This window comes from Coenobita brevimanus, chromosome 107 (genome assembly GCF_032717465.1).
Source record: "Coenobita brevimanus isolate Jiangsu-jjx chromosome 107, ASM3271746v2, whole genome shotgun sequence".
NCBI lineage: Eukaryota > Metazoa > Arthropoda > Malacostraca > Decapoda > Coenobitidae > Coenobita > Coenobita brevimanus.
In genome coordinates this window covers 27,485,352-27,509,318 of record NC_137060.1, presented here as the reverse complement: position 1 = coordinate 27,509,318, position 23,967 = coordinate 27,485,352, and the positions used below count along the sequence as shown (strand labels likewise).

The 23,967-nt window shown below is 39.4% G+C and overlaps 1 protein-coding gene across 1 annotated transcript in view; it reads left to right on the top strand.

Moving 5' to 3' along the window:
- Positions 1-23,967, top strand: part of gek (serine/threonine-protein kinase gek) — a 248,807-nt gene that overhangs the window by 170,383 nt on the left and 54,457 nt on the right. Inside the window, exons 14-20 of the mRNA XM_080285567.1 lie at positions 1,985-2,178; positions 9,517-9,658; positions 11,004-11,162; positions 15,167-15,291; positions 18,029-18,107; positions 18,652-18,851; positions 19,764-19,870. Of these exons, the coding sequence (XP_080141693.1) occupies positions 1,985-2,178; positions 9,517-9,658; positions 11,004-11,162; positions 15,167-15,291; positions 18,029-18,107; positions 18,652-18,851; positions 19,764-19,870 (1,006 nt within the window). The remainder of the gene's footprint in view (positions 1-1,984; positions 2,179-9,516; positions 9,659-11,003; positions 11,163-15,166; positions 15,292-18,028; positions 18,108-18,651; positions 18,852-19,763; positions 19,871-23,967) is intronic.

Below are 23,967 nucleotides of genomic sequence, written 5' to 3'. Positions count from 1 at the left end.
CATCACATTACCGAAGTACAGTAACTTCTCAAATAACGCGAGGGTTATGTTCCTGGAGAGGTCACATTATCTAAAAACGCGTTATTTAAACATAATTTTCCCATAAGAAACTATGGTAATATTGGGGGTCACGTTTCTGTACTCTGGGAAAGTCTACCCATTTGGGAAGTTGTGCTACTCTAAACTTAAAAGCAACAATATTAATTTGAAAGAAAATCCACATAAAAAACAAAAACAGTATATTTGAGGAGAAGTAAACAACATTTGAGCCCTAGTTGGGCTGAAGTGTTGTTTACTTTTCCCCAAATACATACAGTACTTTTTTCATTTTTTACATTGATTTTCTGTTTTCACGGCGTTGTGAAAGTTTTTCAGCATTATTAATGCATTAGTAGGTCATAGAAACAATACAGTAAAAGCAACATTTTCATTACGGTAAGTAGGTCACAAACAATAACAACACACAGCATCACTTCATCTATGCATTACTTGTCATCTGCTGCTGTCCCTCCTCACCCTGCTTCCCCACCTCCAGCCCTCCCCCCCCTCCCGCTGTTCCCCCTCCTCGCTTTGCTGTCCTGATGTGTAAACACTTAATTTACCATAATGAAACAGATACAGTATATACTGTATATACTGTATTTTTTTTCAACTGAATAAATTAAACCATCCCCGAGACGGTCTGTTAGCTTAGGACTGTCCAAGGTGCACGCGACTAATTTGAAAATATCACGTACGTGTGAAATCGCGTTAAATCGAGAAACCCATGTTAGTTAAACACATCTCCTTAAATAAATGCTCGTGTTAAAACGAAAATGCTCTGTTTAAACTTGTGTTAGTTAAGAGGCAACTGTACTTAAATGCGCTCACATTTTCCATTTCCTTCTCATCTACCCTCACTGTACATTCAGTGACTTCATTTCTCTGGACAACCATAACTTTACTCTTCCCTACAGTCACCTTTTGATTTCGTTTCTTTCACACTCTCCCGAACTCATTCACCAAGCCTTGCAACTCCCCTTCGCCTTCACTTAACAACACAGTATCATTTGCAAACAACAGTCCAGGGAGTATCCACACACTGCCCTGTCTCATTAGGGCTGCTTCAACATGCACTTCCCTACCTTGTATCTCTTTTATAAACCCCATGTCAGATCTGGAAAATTGTGCATGGATGGAAGTGAGAACTTCTGTGATAATTTGAGGGCTATACTAAAAGCAAAGAATGTTGCACTGCAGTATATTCAATCATAACTTTGTGTTGTAGTATATTGATTGTCAGGTATATAAATCACACCTATGTTCTGTATGTCCATTGTATTTTTGTAGTTGTAGATTAATGCTGGTAACATTGGCCATTAGCAGAAACAGAGTCACCATTCCTAGAGGAAAGCAGTGAAAGATGTTTGAAAAGCAGATAGTTGATGTTAGCAGTGTGCAAAGATGGATGAAGAAAATTGCCAATGGGCAATAAGCATAGAGCACAAACCACAGAGCAGGAGACTGTCAGCTTTAGTCACTGAGAACAGCTGAGAAAGAGTGGATATGATTGTATAGTCAGGGTGCCTAACCACCAGGAGATTACTATTACCAGCATTGTTTTCACACTTGTAGGATCAGTTGTCAGAGAATTAGATCAAATGGATTCCTTATCACAGCCTTTACAGTAGCTAGTTTGAAAGGCAGAAGGGTGGAAGTGTGCACAGGCTAATATCAAAGTTGTTTTGAAGTGAATGAACAGACAGTGCTTGCCTTAGTTATTCCAAACTGAATTCCAACCTTGGTGCAGAAGTAACACATGATCATCATATGTAGAGGGAGATTATTTTGAAGAGCAGTTTTGTGTGGAGTAATAGGTGATATGTATGGTTGTTAGTGTTGAATTTTTATCTTTTTAATAATGAAGTTAATAACCAGTAGACATGACTTTTGGATAAGGCGCAAAAGGTTTCAAGCATATAATAATTGTTCTAATGATCTTCAGGGCCGATCAGATGAGGCAGAGGCTGAGGCGAGCAAGGAACGAAAGTTACGTGAGAGATCAGAAGAGTACACACGGAGCATTGAGGGTGAACTTGAGAAGATGCAGCAGCAGCGAGGGGTGTCACCATCAACGCTTCAGGGCCGAGCAGGAGCTACTGTGTTGAACTCTGTTGATGCTGTCCAGGAAGTCAATAGGTCAGGAGCAAGCAGTTTGCTGATGTTATAAAATAAGCTTTATTTGTGTTACATCTTAATTGTCCCTTTTTTTTTTTCTTTTTTTTTTTTTTTAAGGGCTCCCCAGAACTTGCTTCTGGTCTTGCCAAGTTATTCAGACTATGCATACATATTTCTTCATTTCCTAATTCTTAGAAAGAAGCCAACATCCACACCCAATTCCAAAGAAAGGAAGTTCATCTGACCCCTCTGATTACAGACCAATAGCTATCACATCTTCTCATGGTAAAGTATTTGAAATCGTAATGAAAAGCTCATAGTTAAACATCTTGAATCCAATAACTTAATTATTGATAGGCAGTATGGTTTTTGCCATGAAAGATTCACCATTGATACACCTAATCTCCTGAGTCACACTATCCATCAGTCAATTGACCAACAAGGAGAAACTCATGCAGTAGCCCTTGATATTTCGAAAGCTTTTGACAGAGTGTGGCACCATTCTCTGCCATCCAAACTCCCTTGTTATGGACTAACGTTTTTTGTTCCTCTGATTTCCTCATATCTCAGTGACAGAAAGATAAGAGTGGGTGATGTATATTCGAGTTTCCACTCAGTTATGGTAACTCCAGCATGCTGCAAGGATCAGTTCTGGCTCCAGCGCTATTCCAAATTCATATTAATGATTTCTTATCTGTCATCCATAATCCCAAGTCAACACTTCACAGTTCATTCACACGTAAACACCCATTCATAAGGTTTAATATCTCTACCTCACAACTCAGTACAGCCATATCCATAAATCAAGACTCATCTAGGATCGCTGAATGGGGACAAAATAACCTTATCTTGTTTAATACTGGTAAAACCAAATATATACAATTTACTAATAGGCAGATATTTCCAGATTCCTTTATTACCTTCAATGCTACTAATATTCCTGTCTCCATAAATATTGACATTGTTGATGTTTCACTTAACAGTGACCTCAGCTCGGCCTCTCATGTCAGATCACTTGTAAAACCACCTCAAAGAACTTGGATTATTGTACAGAGTTTGTAGCTTTTTCACTGACGAGCGGTTGCTATAGTTTATAAGAGTCATGTGCGCTCTCAGCTGGAATATTGCCCACCCTTGTGGAGTGGATGTGAGGAGGTTGCACTAAAGCAGCTAGACAAAATTCAGAACAAAGCTGTTGGAATTATTAATAACCCTGCTATTACAGATAAACTACCTCCCCTACAGGTAAAAAAGGAATGTTGCATCCCTTGCATTATTTACAGAAACTTTTACGGCAAATGCTCAGACGAAGTTGCATCCATTGTGCCATCTCTCCATGCATTCCCTTTTACTACACAGGCATCTGGTAGTGCTCATGAGTGAAATGTCACACTGCCATATCACAGAACTTCTGCCGATCGGAAATCTTTTATTCCCTGAATTGCATCTCTTTGGAACTCGCTTCCCCAGAGTTGTTTCCCCCTAAACTTCAACCTACTGCTGTTCAGATCCAACTGTTACAGATTTTTTTATGAATGGAGGATGCCAGTAATCTGGTATATGGATTATTTGTTTATTCATTTGTTTTTCTTTCCTCTGTTCTGTTAAAAGATATATATATATATATATATATATATATATATATATATATATATATATATATATATATATATATATACAGTATATGGAGCCTCTGTGGTGCAGTGGTAAAGTGTGTGTATTCGTACACTGAAGAATGAGGGTTCACACCCCGCCAGGGTAATAAATTTGAGAGTGTTCTTCAGGCCGTGTACTGCATTGGCGGACACAAGGGGTGCTGTGGTTGATCCAGTGTCACATACCATAAAGTATGCTTGCACCCAGTCAGTACTATAAAGTATGCTTGCACCCAGTCGGTTTGCGCAGGCCGATTACACTTGGTTCACAGACTACACACAACATCCAAAGCCACCCCAACACTACAGTTACACTTACAAGCACTTCTCACCCTACATACAACTTCTACTTGACACCCTAAGCCACTTGGTAGAGATACATTGGCTGTATCGTCCTCACTTCAGTCGGGTTAGGCCAGTCCTGCAGTGGACACTCAAATGGCTGATGAGATGAGATGAGAGAGAGAGAGATATACTGTATATATATATATATATTGTATGGAGCCTCTGTGGTACAGTGGTAGAATGTGCATTTCTTACACGGGTGAGCCAGGGTTCGCGCCCTGCCAGGGTAATAAACTTTGGTAGTGTACTGCATTGGCGGACACAAGGGGTGCTTTGGTTGAACCAGTGTTGCTTACTACAAAGTATGCTTGCACCCAGTCGGCTTGCGTGGGCCGATTAAATTTGGTTCACAGACTACACATACGGCCAAAGCCACTCCAACACTACAATTACACTTACAAGCATTTCTCACCCTACGTGCACTCCCTACCAGACAGCCTAAGCCACTTGGTAGAGATACATTGGCTGTATCATCCCAACTTTGGTCGGGATAGGCTGGTCCTGCGGTGGATACTCAAACGGCTGATGATGATGATGATCCATCCATCTATCTATCTATTGCCAGACGCCTCAATCCCGTTTGGGGTGGCCACAAACAAATCGCCTCCATGTCACCCTGTCCCCTGCCATTTTACTGCCCTGCTCCCATCTCACATCCCCCCTCTCTCATATACCTCTCCACCCCATCCCTCCATCTCATCCTCGGCCTCCCCCTCCCTCTTGATGATGATGTTGATATATATTATACTGTTGGTATTGTACAGGATATCAGTGGATTTGGCCTTTGGAGCTTGTTTTATGGAAATGTTTTACTTTCATTATGGTATTAGTAAAGCATTTAACCCTATAAGTCTGGGGACAGCTTGTTTTTATATTCTGCTCATGACAGGTGAGTGTTTTATTCAGCTAAGGAAAGACCTCTCTGGCCCATAGAGGTCAGACATAATATTATTAAATCCATCAGCCCATGATTGTGTTTTACTTTATGATGACAAGGCCAAATGCCTTTATTTATGTGAGGAAAGACCTTCTTGGACTATAGGAGTTAAATATATGAATGTTACAGTTTTTAAATGTTTATTACCTTGCAGTTCTAGGATAAGTAATAATAACCCTAGTTCTGTAAAGACACTGGTGGTCTTGTAGTTCATTACTAGTTGGAATGATGGCCTTGCCTTCAGTGTATGACTTTGAAACCTCCATTAGGACATAGACTTGTGATCTTAACTTGCATGACCTAGACTGTAGTAGCTTAGCCCAGGACACCTACTGTACATCTTGAAAGGGATAGTATGGGACTGACTGTAGATGTGGACAGTTTTATGTATATGTGGGACACCTAGTAACACAAGTGGCTAAGCACCACTGTGACCAAAATGGACTGTTTTATACCAATGTCTTCCCCTAGTCTTTAGCTACCCAGGGTGTGAAACAACCTCTTGTGCCATCTCTGAAAATATCACCCAATTCAAAAGGGGGTACACATCTTGGATATAGCTGGGCCCTCAAAATTTGGGTAACTCCAGATTCACACCCTCAAAGTTCAGCCTGTCTAAGGTGAAACGTCCAGAGTATCCACATCCATTGAAAGTGAAACATCTCGGACATATACACCCTGACATCATACATCAGTGGCCAGCACCCTAACTACCTGAAAAATCTTTTTTGTATGCAACAAAACCTTTGAACAACCCCAAGTACAGAGGCCATTGTGGAGGAGAATGACATCCCGGACTATGATGTGTGACTGTCTGGTGAATTATAAAACATTTTGATGTTTATATCAATATCTTCTTGTTTCAGGACTCTGAAAGAACAATAATGGCCCCCAGTCCCGTGCAGCCCTTAAATGGGCAGGGGGTGCTAAGAATCTCACGGTTGCCTCAATTACAATCTAATTCCTTTGTTAATGCAAAAAATACAATTAAAATTGGTAACTGGAATGTGAGAACGCTAAATCATGATGGTAAAATCGATGAGTTAGTGAAGGTTTTTCAAAATTACGGACTTGATATTTGTGCTCTGACAGAAACTAGATTAACTGGAGTCGATAAGTTGGATTTGGAGGATGGTATACGTTTATTGATATCTGGCCGACAGGACGGAATGCATTATCAGGGAGTAGGATTGTTGCTGGGTTGTAAGGCAAATAAGGCTTTATGTGAGTGGGATCCTATAGATGAGCGATTGTTATACGCACGGTTTAAATCAAATCATGGCAACATCAGTCTGTTTGTGTGTTATGCACCTACTAATGATGCACTCGATGAAAGGAAAGACACATTTAATGAAAAGTTGCAAGAAGGAGTAGGAAGGGTACCTAGACATGATGTTTTGATCTGCGTTGGAGACTTTAATGCAGCAATGGGCTGTTCAAATGAGGGATTTGAGGCATGTATGGGTAAGATGGGAGTTGGTAGTAGGATGAGTGAAAACGGAATGAGGTTTGGAAGCTTCTGTCTAGCAAATGACTTAGTCATCGGTGGCACACTCTTTCAGCATTGCAATATACACAAGACAACTTGGGTGTCGCCGTGTGGAAAATATAAAAATCAGATTGATCACATCGCTATCAGTAGGAGGCATAGAAGTTCTCTGCTAGATGTTCATGTTAAACGGGAGCGGATATTGGTAGTGACCATCAACTCAGCATTGCAAAAATAAGGTTTAAACTTAAAAAAATCAGAAGAAGGAAAAATCTGGTGTTGGTAGATACGATATTGTTAAGCTTAGAAGGGAAGGAGAAGAAAAGGAGGAATTCAGATTAGAATGCAGAAATAGGTTTTTGGTGTTGGAAACGTTGGAAGAGGGGGAGAGAAGTGTAGATGAGATGTGGGAGGATGTGAGCAAAGTTTTGCATGAGACTGCTGAATGTACGATTGGAAGGAGACATAGATTCAGGAGAAAGAAATGGATATCAGAGGAAACGTGGGATATGATAAAGAAGAGAGGTGAGGCTAAATTGAGGAGTGAGATGCAATGCGTTGATGAACGAGAGATTGAATTAGCAAGAGCTGCGTACTGGAGTTTGAATTCAGAAGTAAGAAGGTTAGTTAGGAGAGATAAAAGAAGATGTGTGGATGAAAAGGTTGCAGAGACTGAAATCTTAATAAACAAAAATGATGGACAGAGTCAAAGAATAGCATATGAATCGATTAGAGAACTGAGTGGTAATGCAGGTAAACGCAAGGATATACCAGTTAGAGACAGGGAAGGAAATTTATTGACCAAAGATGGAGATATTAAAAATAGATGGAAAGAGCATTTTGAGACAGTTCTTAATAGACCAATACCACCAGAAGAGGATATACCGTCTGCTCAGGAAGATTTAAATATAGAAACAGGAGAGTTGAGGCTTGCAGAAGTGGAGAAAGCAGTAAAACAATTAAAGAATAATAAGGCACCAGGGAGGATGGTTTATTTCCCGGAAATGTTTAAAGTGGTGGGGGATAGATTAATAATGATCTTGACCAAGCTATTCAATAAGATATGGGTGACGGGGTTACTACCATCAGTTTGGAAGAATGGTGTAATTGTTAAAGTTCGAAGAAGGAGACCTGAGTGAATGTGGTAATTGGAGGGGAATCTCTTTGTCACCAATAGCTTTGAAAGTTTTCAGTAGAGTGTTGTTAAATAGGTTGGAGCTGGTGGTTGAGGGTATTCTGAGGGATGAACAGGCTGGTTTTAGAAAGGGACGTGGTTGCAATGATCAGATCTTTATAGTTAGGCATTTGATGCAGCAAGTTAATGAAATGAGAGTACCGTTAAGTCTTTGTTTTGTTGATTTTGAAAAGGCTTTTGATAGTGTTTCGAGAGAGACTATGGGGAAGATCATGAGACATTATGGAATACCAGAGGAGTTTGTGAGGGTCATTATGAACATGCATGAGGACACATTTTGTAAAGTGATGGTTGATGGTTGTCTGAGTGATTCGTTTGAAGTCAAGTCCGGAGTAATTCAAGGTGGTGTTCTATCGCCTTTACTATTTATATTGGTCATTGATTACATTATGAAACGCGTTGGAACAGAAACCGGTGCAGGTATACTTTGGGGAGAGAACAGGAAACTTTTGGATTTAGGTTATGCAGATGATTTGGTTCTGATTTGTGATGGGCCAAAAGAGATGCAGAGAGTGTTGGACTGTTTGGTGAGTGAAGGTCGCAAGGTGAGTTTGGTTATTGATTGTGGAAAAACTGAAATAATCAATATGAATATGGAAAATGCACAGGAATGTGTAATTGGAGGTATGGTTGTAAAGCAAGTTGATAGGTTTAAATATTTAGGTACTTATTTAGCCAAGGATGGTTCTTTGAACTTTGAATTCGAGGAAAGGTTAAAGAAGGCTAATCAGGCAATGGGAATGCTTAAAAATATTTGGAATAATAACAATTTTTCTGTGCATACAAAAATCAAACTTTATAAGGTAATGGTTAGGAGTATCTTAATTTATGGACACGAGTCTTGGTACAGCACAGTGACTATGGAAAATAAATTCTTGGTGTTTGAAAACAAAGCACTTACAAGAATATTAGGAGTTAAGTGGTGGGAAAGGATACCAAATAGTAGAATTAGAGAAATAACGGGAGTGCAGCCGGTCGATGAATATGTTAGATTCTCACGATGGAAATGGCTAGGACATGTGTATAGGAGACAGGGAATAGTACGAGGTACACCAGGGTGGGTGGCACTTGGTAGGAGAGGTAGAGGAAGGCCAAAAGAGACGTGGGTGAGGACAATGAGACGGGAAGCTGGAGATGAGTGTTGGGGAGATCTTGAGGAGTTAGCACAAGATAGGATGTGGTGGTGTGAGTTCATCGAGGCCCTATGCATCCCCGAGGGTGCCACAGGAAATGATTGATTGATTGATTCAGGATCTAGAGGTACATCTGTGATGAGAAAAATTGTCGTGTGATATCAGAGTAAACATAAGTAGTACAAAACTGGGTCCAGGGGCATGAACTTTATATAAAAGTGCTAGACATGCATGAAATTAAGGAAGACGTTGTGTTTAATAGTTTGTACTACATTCATAAATTTTTAGGGTCTTATGTAGCACTTGAAAGAACTACAACACAGAGAAAAATGTGGTCATTGGTTTCCCCGTCAAAGCACATTGTTTTACAATTAATTTTGTTGTTATAGAGCTCAGGTGCACAGAATAAATTTCAGTTTAAAAAAAAGGAGAGAGCCTTTTAGCTCTAACTGTTGCTGAGATACAGCACATTGAAGGTTGGAAAACTTTGATCACATTTTTCTTTGTCTTTATTTTTGGCACATAGACGCTTTTCTTACTAGGCACCTCACATGATTTTATGATTGCAAATAATGATATTTGCTTATCATATATTCCGTTTGCAGACTAAAGTCTGACCTTGAGAGAGTGTGTGTGGATCAAGAGGAACGAGCCCAACAGCAGGCCTTAAGGCATGCACATGAGATATCCACCATGAACGACCAGCTGGCAGAAGCAGAGGCAGTGAAAAACACACTCCAGAATGAGGTCAGTGGCTTATATGATAGGTATATTCATGATCAGTGTGGGCGTGCGACAAGGTTGTGTGATTCCTCCATAGTTGTTTCAGTATATATATGGATGGGATGATGAGAGAAGTAAAAACACGAGGAATGGAGAGAGGGATGGTGTTGGTAATGGATGGAATATCTCATGTTTGTTGTATGCTGATGATGCAGTGCTACTTGCAAATGCCGGACTAAAGCTTAGTAGGCAAGTGCAGAGTTTTGTAGATGTCACTGAGCATCGTGCTTTGAGAGTAAATGTAGAAAAGAGTAAATTGATGGTTATTGAGAGAAGGTGACTCCCAGTGTGATATTGCAGTGAATGGAGAGATACTGGAACTGGTGAGAGAGTTCAAATACCTGGGTACAGTGATAGAAAAGAGGGGGAAAATGGGCAAAAGACGTGGAAAGTAGAGAGACACAAGGAAGGAAAGTAGCTGGTGTGATGAAGGCGTTGATAAAAAAACAGGCTTGAGTGTTGCAGCTGCATGAGGCTTACATGAAGGAGTGTTAGTGCCAGCTTTAACTTATGGATGTGAGACTATGGTGTGGTATGAAAATGATAAGCCAAGAGTAAGAGCAGTAGAGATGGGACTGCTGAGGAATGTATGTGGAGTACAGAGGGTGGATAGGATACGAAAGAATGTGATTCTTGAAAGATGCGGGGTGAGGAAGTCTGCAGACATCAAAATCGAAGAGAGGGTACTGAGATGGTTTGGTCATGTGGAGTTAATGGATGACAATGTAGTAGTGAGGAAGGTATATCTGAGCGAATCTGAAGGAGGAAGGAGGCAGGGTAGGCCAAGGAGAAGGTGGAAGGATATGGTGGATGAGTGTGTGAGGAAGAGAGGTATGGGAGTTTGTGAGGCTAAGGGACTGACAAGAGACAGAGCTGGGTGGATGAATTTTGTGCGGAGGAGCGCATAACCAGGGATCTGGCACCCCTTTTTAATGTGACAGTGTTCAGCTAGACTCTATCAGATAGGTATATGTGAAGCTACAGAATGTGGTGATTTCCCCCCCCCCCCCCCATCTTATGGAGCCAGGATTTCATGGGCTTGAATGATGAGTGAATGAAAGCGTGGCCTATCGAATTGGGCAAACTTAGGCTGCTTGGATGTTGCTACTCTTCACCCTGCCCCAGGGTGGGCAAGGAGGTCCTGATGATGATGATGATGATGCTGATGACATATTACTCTCAGTTAATTTATTGCATGGCTTAGTAATTTGGGGATGCTTGCCGGGCTAGATCCGTTTCGTATACCACTGTATTACATTCTCTTGATAGTCAGTACTGTTATGTAGTTAAATTTTGTTATATCTCCCAGGTAACAATTTTGACGAAAAAGGTGGAACAGTTAAGAGCTGACCTAGAGAAGCGGTCAGAAGAACAGGAGGACTCAGTGATGGAAGTGAAGAGAAGGCATGAGCGGGAGAAGGCCATGATGCTTGACGAAAACAAGAAGCTATTGAGTGATGTTGAAAGGGTAAGTGGTGTATTGTTTTGATGTGAAATTAGTGACAATGGATAAGAAATTGATGATAATGATATTTGGAAATTGATAATTATGGAAGAGAAGCAAGATACATCTGCTATAATGAATGGAATGTGGGGTTAAAGCATGAAATGATTTTTCAAAAAGTAAGAAAATTTAAAAATTTTTGTAGTTAAATGAGTGATTGATAATTTCCAGGAATGAATGGCTGAAATACTTAAGGAGAGTTGTACCATTTTGCTTCAAAGTCAGAGAAATGGCTTTACATCCGAGGTTACATGAAGAGGGTTCGAGGATAGCATAACCAGTAAATACTTTAGGGAGCAGTGATGCATGTTGATAGTAGTTGCTGACCACTCCACTGGAAGGCTAAATTATATGCAGCTCATGAGAGAGGTGTAAATTATGGCAGTGCAATATTGGCATTCACGTGGGAGGATAAACAAAGGTTGAATGATAACGGACTCTAATTATCAGCAGCTTGCTCAATGGAGAATTGAAAGTTTTTTTTTTTTATGTATGTGTGTGTTTACCTATTTGTATGGGGGAAGCGGTAGCTCAGTCGGTAGAGAGGTGGCCTGCGGTCCTACCTGACCCAGGTTCAAATCCTCGCTGGGGCAGGGAACAGTTTAAAGATTAGAATTTAATAAAAACAGACTTTACTGATCTACCAGAAGACCCGCCGACATGTCGTAAAAATACCCCTGCTAATACCAATACACCAGTCCTGTATAAGACAGCCCTAGCATGTATTCGATATGGACGGTGGGTCTTAGCGCCGAAGTGGTGACATGTAGAGGTGTATAGTATGAAGGAGGACTACTGGGCCTTGGAAGCAGGCTGTGAAGCCTATGCCCAGAGTCGGACACATTAAAAAAAAATATATATATATACTATTTGTAATATACAGGAATTGAGCTAAGCTCGTGTTGTCCTGTCTCCACATCTACATTTATCTAGTCTAGTTTTAAACACATGAATGTTTTTTGCCTGCACCACCTCTTTGTTTAAGTCATTCCAAATACTTATGTTTCAATGCTGTGTGTGTGTGTGTGTGTGTGTGTGTGTGTGTGTGTGTGTGTGTGTGTGTATTTACCTATTTGTAGTATACAGGAATTGAGCAATGCTCGTGTTGTCCTGTCTCCATATCCACATTTATCAAGTCTACCTTTACACACATGAATATTTTTCTCATGCACCACCTCTTTGTCTAAGTCGTTCCAAATATTTAAGAACATACCTAATTGTGATATACACGGAATGTACTATGCTCGTGGGTTTCCGTCGCTGTTTCTCAATAAGTCGAATTTAACTTTAAACTCGTTTAAGTTTTTAGACTGGACGATCTCTTTGTCCAGGCTATTCCATAAGTCTATACTTCTGTAAGGAAAGCTATATTTCTTGATATCCTTCAAGCAGCTTGACTTTTTCAATTTCATTCCATGTCCTCTTGTTGCTCTCTTATCCCATACAAACAGATCTTCTTTGTCAATTTTATCTACTCCCACCATGGTCCTGAACACCGCAATCATGTCTCCCCTCTTTCTCCTTTCCTCTAACGAAGGCAAATCCAGTTTTTCCAGCCTCTCTCTGTATGACAGGTCTGTCAGACTGGGGATCATCTTGGTTGCTGTTCTTTGTATTCTCTCAATCTTGTTTATATCTTTCTTTTTGTGTGGGGACCACACTACCGCTGCATATTCTAACCTGGGGCGGATCATGGCCACTATCAATTTTTTCATCATTTCCTCATCCATATAATGAAATGCTACTCTTATGTTAGTCAAGAGCTTATAAGTCTCTCCAACTATCTTGTTAATGTGCTTTTCTGGTGACAAACTATCTTGGACCAGCACTCCCAAATCTTTCTCTTCTCTCCTTTTTGTGATTAATTCATTACCCAAAAAATAATTCAGTGATGGTCTCCTGGTACTTTTACCCATTTCCAATATTTTACATTTCTTTACATTAAATTTCATTTCCCACGTCCGGCTCCAATTGTGTATCCTATCCAAATCCTCCTGCAGTATCTTACAATCCTCCTCAACCTCTATCTTCCTCAAGATCTTTACATCATCTGCAAACAGACTCGCATAACTGTTCACTCCATCTACCATATCATTTACTTAAATCAGGAACATTACTGGCGCCAACACTGAGCCTTGAGGGACTCCACTTGTTACTTCCCTCCATCCAGACATCTTTTCCTTTATTACTGTCCTCATTTGTCTGTCTCTCAAAAAGTCTCTCATCCATTCCAGAAGTTTCCCCTTTAGTCCTCCTATATATTCTAGTTTCCACATTAGTCTCTTATGAGGTACCTTGTCAAAGGCCTTCTCTAAGTCTAAGTACACACAATCCACCCAACCATCTCTCTCCTGTACCACATCAATCGCTCTTGAGTAAAAGCTCAACAAGTTTGAAACACATGACCTTCCACTTCTGAATCCAAACTGACATTCAGCCAAAATATTCATCTCTTCCAGATATTTTATCCATCTGTCTTTCAGGATTCTCTCACACAATTTTGCGACCATGCTGGTTAGAGACACTGGTCTATAATTCAGGGGTTCTTCCCTGTTTCCTCCCTTGTAAATTGGTACCACATTTGCCCTCTTCCATTCTTTTGGCACTTTCCCCTCTTCCAGTGAGCATACAATTAAGCTGTGAATTTTATCCGCCAGTTGTTCTCTGCATTCCTTCAGTACCCAATTAGAAATTCCATCAGGTCCTGGGGCTTTCCTTACATCTTGAGTTTCCAGTAATTTATACACTTCCTGCACCTCCACTTTTATATCTTTCATCACCGGAACATTTCTAATCACTCCCTCCCCTTCCACAAGCTCCTTTTCTTTAGTGAAAACTGACTGGAAACGTTTGTTCATTATTTCTGCTTGCATTGCCGCATCCTTAAAGACCTCTCCATCTACTTTCAGCTTGGTGATTCCTTCCTTTTGTTTCAGTTTGCCATTAACAAATCTATAAAACAGTTTGGGTGTGTGTGTATGTGTGTGTAAATAATGTGTCTGACTCTGGGCAAAGGCTTCAGAGCCAATCCCAAGGCCCAGTAGTCCTACACACCACATGTCACCACTTAGGTGCTAACACCCACCATCCATATTAAATACATGCTAGGGAAGTCTCATACGGGACTGGTGTACTGGTATTAGCGGAGGTATTTTTGTGACATGTCAGTGTGTCTTCTGGTAGATCAGTAAAGTCTGTTTTTTATTAAATTCAAATCCTTAAACTGTTCCCTGCCCCAGCTGGGATTTGGTCTTGGGTCCATTAGGACTGCAGGCCACCTCTCCACCAATTTAGCCAGGATTGACAGATTTGCATTACAGGAAGCTAAGGTGATGTGGAAGGTTAAAAGATGTATGCACTTGTATGGTGTAGTTATAGCAGGCACATTTCATAAGAGGGAGGACGTGTTCGTTTCCTAGGTCAGTGGAATTGCTGACTGCTTCTTCTAAGTTCTTTGCCCATGTTCACCAAGCAGCAAGTTGGTACCTGGATATAAATCGACTGGTCAGGGTTGCTCTGGGAAAAGAACTACAATCTCCAAACACACTCATGCAGACATAAAACACTATCTCACATGCAGTCTACTTTTTCTATACACATCCCTTTCCATGTGACCTAAACTGTCTTGGGAGGGTTTCCTGGCTGTAACCCTCTGAATTGGAGAGGTTCAAGTCCTACAGTGGCCAACAAAGGACAGCACATTAATTTTCATTCAAATGAAAATGGGAGAAAAACAGAAGGTCTTCTTAGAAAGATATGGGATAATTTGATGTGAAACAGTCTTTAAGCAAACAGCTCAAAATAATTCAGTGTTGGTGCAGATGTGAGAGCTGCCATAAGGTCGTATGTTGATGAGTCCAATAGTTTTGTGTCTGTAATAGTTCTCCAGACATTATTGTCACAAAAGCCAGTAAGACATTCGCTTCCATGAGGATAATTAACATACTGTAATACTGTTCCTCCCTCAGCTGACGGAGAGTCTAAATCGGATGCAGAGCGAACGAAGGTCTTTGGAGGAGGAGTATGAGGATCTCCGAAACAAGAAAGAATCCATCGCTCAGTGGGAAGCTCAGATTACGGAAATCATACAGTGGTTAGTATATATATATATATATATATATATATATATATATATATATATATATATATATATATATGTATATATATATATATATATATATATATATATATATATATATATATATATATATATGTATATATATATATATATATATATATATATATATATATATATATATATGTATACATGTATGTATATATATATATATATATATATATATATATATATACTATATATCTATCTATCTATCTATCTATTGCCAGACGCTTCAATCCCGTTTGGGGTGGCCACAAACAAATCACCTCCAAGTCGCCCTGTCCCCAGCCATTTCACTGCCCTGCTCCCAACTCACACCCCCCTGTCTCATACACCTGTCCACCCCATCCCTCCATCTCATCCTCGGCCTCCCCCTCCCCCCCCACCTCACTCACATACACTCTCTTCGTCAGTCTTTCACCCTCCATCCTCTCCACATGGCCATACCACCTCAGTGTGTTCCTCATAACGCTTCCTAACACATCCACATCCACACCACAACGCTCCTTTATATCCTCATTCGTCAGCCTGTCTCTCCATGTGACTCCACAGGCTTCTCTTAAATAACTCATTTCCACTGCTCTCACTCTTGACTTGTGTCCTTCCAACAATGTCCAGGCTTCACTTCCATACGTTAGAGTTGGTATCACAATACTGTCATGTAGTAACTTTTTCACTTCCATGCTCACTTCCCCTTTTCTTATCACTGCTTTCAAAGAACCAGCAACCTTTCTTCCCTGCTGTACCCTTTCAAGCACTTCACCCTCCATACCTCCATCCTTACTCATCACACTACCCAAGTACTTAAACGTACTCACATTTTCCAATTCCTCACTATCCAACCTCGCTGTACATTCACTGACTTCACCTCTCTCAAAGACCATCACTTTACTCTTCCCTACATTCACCTTTAGATTCCGTTTCTTACACACTCTCCCAAACTCATCCACCAAGCCTTGCAGCTCCCCTTCGTCTTCACTCAACAACACAGTATCATCTGCAAACAACAGTACAGGGAGTTTTCAAACACTATCCTCTCTCACCAGGGCTACTCCAACATCCACAACCCTACCTTGTACCTCTTTTATTAACTCATCCGTGTACAGATTGAACAACCATGGAGACATGACACATCCCTGTTTCAACCCAACTTTCAAAGAGAAAAATTCACTTAGTTCACCATCCACATGCACTGCAGCCTTCGCACCATCGTACATACTCTTCACAGCATTCAACAACTTCCCATCTACTCCATATATTCTTAATACTTTCCACAATCCTTGTCCATCCACCCTGTCATATGCTTTCTCCAAATCCATGAAAGCCGCATGCAACTTCTTTCCCTTCTCTAGAAACTTTTCCACTAAAGATCTAAGAATGAATCTCTGATCTACACAACCTCTTCCCTTCCTAAAGCCTCCCTGTTCTTCTCCAACTAATTTCTCGTTCTTTCTCTAACTCTGTCAATAAGTATCCTACCATACACTTTTCCTATTATACTAAGAAGACAAATGCCCCTATGATTACCACACACTTCTTTTTCCCCTTTTCCTTTGTACAAAGGAATAATTATACCTGACTTCCAATCCTCCGGGACTCTACCTTCCTCCCAGGCCACTCTGCACATCTTCCACATCCATTCTACTACTATCTCCCCCATGCTTCAGCATTTCACCACACACTCCATCAGTTCCTGGTGCTTTCCCCAATTTAACTTTCTTCATTGCTTCCACAACTTCTATCCTACTGATTTCTTCCTGTCTTGTCACCTCCCTCCTTCTCCCAGCCATTCCCCAGCCACTTATACTTGCATTACTTCCATCCTCTATGTTCAACAATTCCTTAAAGTGTTCTCTCCATCTGCTCACTTTTTCTCCCTTCTCCACTAGTAATCTACCATTTTTATCTTTCAGTCCCCTGCTAACTTCACTTCCACCCTGTCTTACTCTTTTCACCTCTTTCCAGAACATTCCATAGAACAAGGAAGCAAGCGTGGTAGTTAAATTCATGTGTCGGCATGCCCACAGCAAATCTTTATCATAAACAAACTTTTACTTATTTATTTATTTATTTTAAGCAGTATGTTTTGCCTTGAAGTACACAGCAAATTACAGAAAAATTGTCCATCTGAAGTTGCATTACTACCTCTCAAGCTGGTTGATCATTTTCCCCCAGTTAACTATATTGGCTACCAGTTGCATTAAGAAATTTGACATTTTGCAAGACACCCTGGCTTACATTATGAGTGTCTTTACAGTACATTAACCCCTCACTATATTGATCTAATTGGAGGAAAGCCTGATTTGATATATCCGAAAGTTCGATAAATCCTAGGGTCACCCTTCCAGGTGGGAATTCAAACACTTGTTGGACAATAAATGAATACGGTGTAATAATTAAGAACTGTAAATGAAAACTATACCCATTTCACACTAACTTAGTCCAGAATTTCACCCTTTTGCAGCTTTCAGTTCTACTCATATCCATTGATGCATCGTGCTATCTCACTTTTACAAATAAGATATTCATAGTGCCCATAGGTCCTTCTGTGGAAAATATTATTTGTGGAACACTCTAGTATACTGGTAGGTATTTTGTCCTGTGGGTGTAATTCACTGTATATTTATGTAGAATTATAGTATATCAAGGCTTGTTGTTGAATTTACTCTTAACATCTGCAGCATTGTAACTTTGACTTTCAATGCTTTTTTAGGGTGAGTGATGAGAAGGATGCTAGAGGATACCTACAAGCTTTGGCCACTCGAATGACAGAGGAGTTGGAATCTCTAAAGGTAACTAAGTCTGTTCATTTGCCAGTTTTGTGAGGGAGCACCAGTATTTAGAACATCCCTTCTTTTTGTCAGTCAAAATGGTAATGTTTGTCAGAATAGTTTACTAAGTGTAGTCAAGAGAGAGAGAAAAAAAATATTTGGGTGTTAATAGTTCAATGCTACAAAACTAGTTTTATCATTTATGACTAATTAGACAAGTACTCGTGGAGGATCTTTCATACCGATAAAATGCTATTGTGTTTTCAGTTAACTGGAATTAATTTTTCATCATGTTTAAATTATAACTCACAGTAGTGTAGAATAAAATAATTACAGTTTACCTTGTAAGACAGGGGTTGTCCCTTTTGTTTAGTTCTTGCTATCTTTAAATGAATTTATTCAGCTTGCACTTTCTAAACTGGAAGGGTTAGGTGGAGCTTTGGTAGACCACTTTATTGCAAAAGGTGTTTCTAATATTTGAGTAGAGTAGTGTGGTAGCAGCAAGAATAAACTATATTAGATGTCACCCAGCTTCAAAGGGTTAAAGCATTCATTACCCATGAAGGTGTCTGGAGTGGTGGGCAGTGGAAGTGCGTCAGTTCTAACCCCTCAGTCAGAGAAGAACTGGCGCAACCGTCGCTCACAGAAGCTGGACAAGATGGAACTCCTCAACCTCCAGTCCTCACTTAACTCAGAGATACAGGCCAAGCAAGTCATATCGGAGGAGCTCAGCAAAGTCCGAGCAGAACTGGTAGCTGCCCAGAAGTGAGTTTGGGATGGTGTTCATTTTAGGGGTGTATAGTTGTTTTTGTTGTTTTCTCATTTGAAAGTGAACCTGTTGGACTGCAGAAATTTAGTCACTTCGGTCAAGCATTCCATAAGATCTATTTAGGCCCTGTTGAAGATTTCTCTTGTGTGAGAAGGAGGTGAGTGTGTTGTAGTGTGAATGGCAATATTACAATGAAAATAATGTGGAATATCTCTTTTGTGATAGTATGGAAGTAATGTCCAATCTAAGTAAAAATAACTGGGTTCTTGGTAACGCCTGCTTTTTCCACACTCAGTCATTCGTGGTTTAACCAAGCCAGACAGCAATCAGTCTACTTTTCAAGCAGTCACTTTCAGGTATCTTCTTTTAGACATTTCCTACCCATTGGCTGTGCTTACCAGGTTTTTTTCTTTTCTTTTTTTTTACCCTAACCTTTACACAACAAAAAAATCTCGCCTTTTCTTATGTCAGACTTTTAGTTAATCCTCCCCCCTCCCCTTTATATATATAAAACCATGCAAATCCTTAGGTGGGAAAGAGTCTTGATGATGATGGTGATGCTGTATTTTTTGCCGTTCATCACTTGACAGTGTAGTGAAATTGATAATTTCTTGGCTTGTTTTATTGAAGTAAAGTAATCCCTTAGCCCTTTGGGATGCAGTTACTGTAGAGAAATTATATACTGGCCTAATAAAACTTTTGGTATAAATAAGAAATTAAGAAGTTACAAAGATATTTGTGCAAAACTTTTGGTATAAATAAGAAATTAAGAAGTTACAAAGATATTTGTGCAGACTAGGTGGAGGCCTCCCTTTCTACGTATCCTGAGGATCCTGTCAGCTTCCCCATAAATTCTTTACTCATTTTCTCATGTCACCAGTACTTAGTACTTAATTTCTGGCCCGCAGGGATGTGCGAGAGTTCAAGCAGCGCTATGAGACTGTGTCCAGAGAGAACATGAGGAAGGAGAAGCAAGTACGGGAGCTACAGTCCAGACTGGAATCAGGGGAGGGATGTAAGTACTTGATTGTAACTCATGGCTAGCTTAGGGTCTAGGAAATGGAAGGGATGGGGCATGTAATTTTGTGGTAGGGAGCAGGAAGGGTTTATTGTATTCTTTCTTTTTCCTGTTACTGTAGTTGCACAGTCTCTATCTTAAAGTATTGTTAGAAGGGACTCACATTATGGTGAATCTGCAGTTTTGAGGGGAATGAAGTGAGTAGAAGCTTCCTGAGGAGCAAGGGCTGTTAATCGGAGCCTTTGCTGCTTTTTAATTTTTAATGCTGTGTGAATTTTTTTCTTTGCACAGTTTTGGTGTCAGTGGTCTTGGGTATGTATTGTATGGGGAAATTATATTTATTATTAGTACCTGGTGAGATGAATATAAGAAATTTCTGCTGATTTTCATTGAATCTCGCAGTTCTCGCCTGTCATTCTTGTCATTCCTTTTAAATGTGGAAGGTAGACTCTGCTGGGTTGATTGTTTTTGAAGTGCAGTAATCGGCTGTTAGGATCCAGTCTTTAATCTCTTCCCTGATTGAACAATATTTTTCCACATAACATCATGCTCCCTCACTTATATTGTGCTGTATTTGCTACTGATAATTAATTAAAAAACTCAGAGCAGTGCCCCTATGGTTATTATTGAAAACCAGTCACTTGTGTCACAGATTTATAATGTTTTATTTGAAACTGTAGATCAGTAAATGATAATGGTCTAACATATTGTGCTTAAATTTCTCGGCAAGCTCTGCCAACAAGTAATACTCAGTCATTTTGTGCAGATGAGTGCACTTTTACCAAGCTCACCTGTGTGTGGCTGGGAGTGCTGCATATCTCTCATGTCCTTCCCCTAACAACAACAACTACTAAAATACACTATGATTGTCATCAGAGCATTCTGTTGGTTGTACTCACCTGCTAGGGCATAATTAAGGCCATCGTCTCTTTTGACATGTTGCTTCTAAGCTGTTAGGGCTAGGAGACTGCAATTTACATGAGCTATTGACCTATATGAGGGATTGTTTACATATAACTTTCATCAGTTTGCATCATTAGATTTTTATTTACAGATTTTTTTTGTCAAAAATTACTAAAATCTATAAGATTTTAATAGGCTCCTAAAATAATGCACAAAATTTGGCTTGCTTTCTGACAAACTAATCATAAAGAGTTGCTTTACAGATTCTTTAATGCTTTTATGATATTTGCATTGGAAGAATATCAGTGATTTTTTTCTGATGAAAGTCTAAGTTTCCTGTTGTACCAATTTCCTGGATGTTTGGCAAACTCTCTACACTAAAAAGTATCATTATACAAACATTCCAGTTAGAGAATGATAGTAAATTTTATGGGCTTGCCAGTGGTAGTTATTTTTTCTAGAGCTTTATTAGTTTAAGAGCTAATAGGATCCAAATGTTAAAAACATACATTTTCTGAAAACAACCATCAGAGTTGTCAGGTTGTAGAGCACTGAGCAACACACCCTCTCTCTCTCTCATGCCTCTGACCACGCTGAGTATGCAGCTGAGACTAAAAAAGATGTCAGATGTTGAAAGGAGTATTTAGTTGACAATTTATCTAAAAAAACAAACAAACAAACAAAACAAACAAAACTATTTCTATGTAAATCCCGCCCAAAGCTGTATCATAATGCATGTAGGAATGCTACAAAATACAATTTTAAAACATTTGTACATTTCTGAAGGTGATATCACTTTGCACAGAGACAGAGGAAGAATGCCAGAACTTCATGGAGTTTTCTCATAATATTCAAAACTTTCATTTTTTTTTTTTTTTTTTTTCGTAAGAAATGAAGACGATGGCCTTAAAGTGCAACCCTACACTAACTTTTTTTTGGGGGGGGGACTTGCCATTATGTGACAGGTGTGCGAGTTGTGTGCTGTTTTAATTAACATGCACCAGTTATGTGGCCTTGAGTCTGAATATACTAAGGTGCTACACTGGATGCAACTCAGTGTGTAGTTGTTAGGTTTATTTGTGATGATGAAGGGGATTTGTAAGAGGCTTTTTCATCTAGATATGGAAGGCTGTGCTGGCCCAGTACCTTATGTGATATTAAAAAAGTCATTCAGAGTTCAGAGAGTGATAGTGCCATACTGCAAAATAGTGTAGTAGTTTCAAAATTCAGCCTGTTCCTTGTTTAGTATTAGAGCTCTTTTTTTTTTTGCTTAGAGTTTGTCTTGCTTATATATTTTTTACTGAAAAATAATTTGTTATTATGACTGTGTTGTGGAGTGTGAAGTAATATGGGCAGGTAACATGCAGCATAGTCAGTATGCATTTTTTTAAATATTAGTTTTTGTGTAGTTTTGTGCATCAGCCTTAATCAGGTACAGTGTATGATAAGTACTGTGGTTAAATGTTGAAAGAAATTTGACTTCAAGAAGTATGGCATAATTTCATGCACCTGTATGAGAAGATACTCTGAAGGTCTCAACATTTTGACTGTTCATCTTGCACACCTTTTAGTGTCTGTGTCATAACCTCAGGGTGTGTACTATTTTGAGATGATGTTCAATATCAGTTTGATAAATAATAGACTTTCAAGCCTGATTTAACAATAATTGTGATTTGCTTTACTGGTGAGAGTTATAATTACTGATGAGGCACCATGCAATATTTCAATGGATACTGACTATGCCCCTTGCTCACAGTCGTGTGTTTAATGTATATATATTTTGATAATGTCATACATTGTGGGTAATATGTTTACTTACTGCTTACATCTCTACAGGCATTTGTGTATATTATTGTGTTGTTACTCACCTTTTCTTTTATTTTTTATTTTGTATGTGACAACATCAGTCTCTTTGATACATTCTTTGTGTCCACTGAACAGGCTTAATGCTTCCTATGAGCCTCATTTAGCACAGTTTGGACTGTGGGATGCTTTCTTTGCATGCTCTTCAAAATTTCAGGATTAAATTATATTAAGTCTTTGTAATGTTGAATCATACCCGCAATTTGCACAGCAGTCTTATTTGTGAAGGACCCCTATAATGTAAATACAATTCCTGTATTTGCATATCATTTGCATATGACAGATGTCACTCAGTCACTTAAATATAAATACAGCACTGATGCTACTACCTAATCTATCCAAAATGCTTTTGCTTCAGCCAGGCAAACGTGGGTGTTAGGTACAGTGTTCAGTCTAGTATTTATAGTTGTTTCAGGGACAGTGTTTTGTTGTTGAAGGCTGTGGTCTTAATTTAAATCACACTCCAAACTTTGCTCAGCTCATCAGAATGCTTAGTAAGGTAAATAGTATTGTGAACCAGTTATCTGCAACAGTTGTTCTTGTTGTCCCTGCAGAAATAATCGTACTGTATATTATTTCAGGGGAAGTATCAAGCACAGTTTGTCTGTCACATATTGCATGAAAGTATGTAAAGAGATAGAACATAAAGTTGCTTTTAATAAAAGTGTGCTCTGATGCACCAATGAGTGAATGCTGGATGTTGTCATGTTATCTATAAGTGGAAGTGATGCACTCCAACCTTCATTCTTACCTTTAGTCATCTAGGAAGTTGATTTGACCCATTAAATTGTTGTCTTTACTGTAATTGTGGTGGTTCTACTTAATGGCTTCTATTGTCATAATTTTCTATACCAGTAGTAATGACCAGATAGTCAGTAGCATGCAGAAATACTATGATAATGACATGTGAGTGGAGGAAAATACTGATTTTAATTAAATCATCTTTGTCCTTTCCATTCAATCTAGTAAGCAGTGGAGCTAAGGGTACAGCTAATTCTTCTCCTGTATTGTACAAAAAATCATAGTAAAAAATCTAGCTAGTTATAGAGGATGTGGCAACATCCAGTACATTTTAAGGCATTGAATCAGTGCCAGAAATTTGCATAGGAAGGTACTAGCAGAATTTCATTAGTATTTTTACAAGAAATTTAGACATATTTGTAAAGTCAATATTCATGTTCTGAAACTGCCAAAAGACTGGAATGACTGGAAACGCTCTCTGATGAGGAGGGCTGATCATTGCCTTACCACGCTCACATGGCTGGTCCGACAGTTGCCCATGTGGATGACACCATCAGTTCTGGGTAAAAACAGAAACATATTTGGTG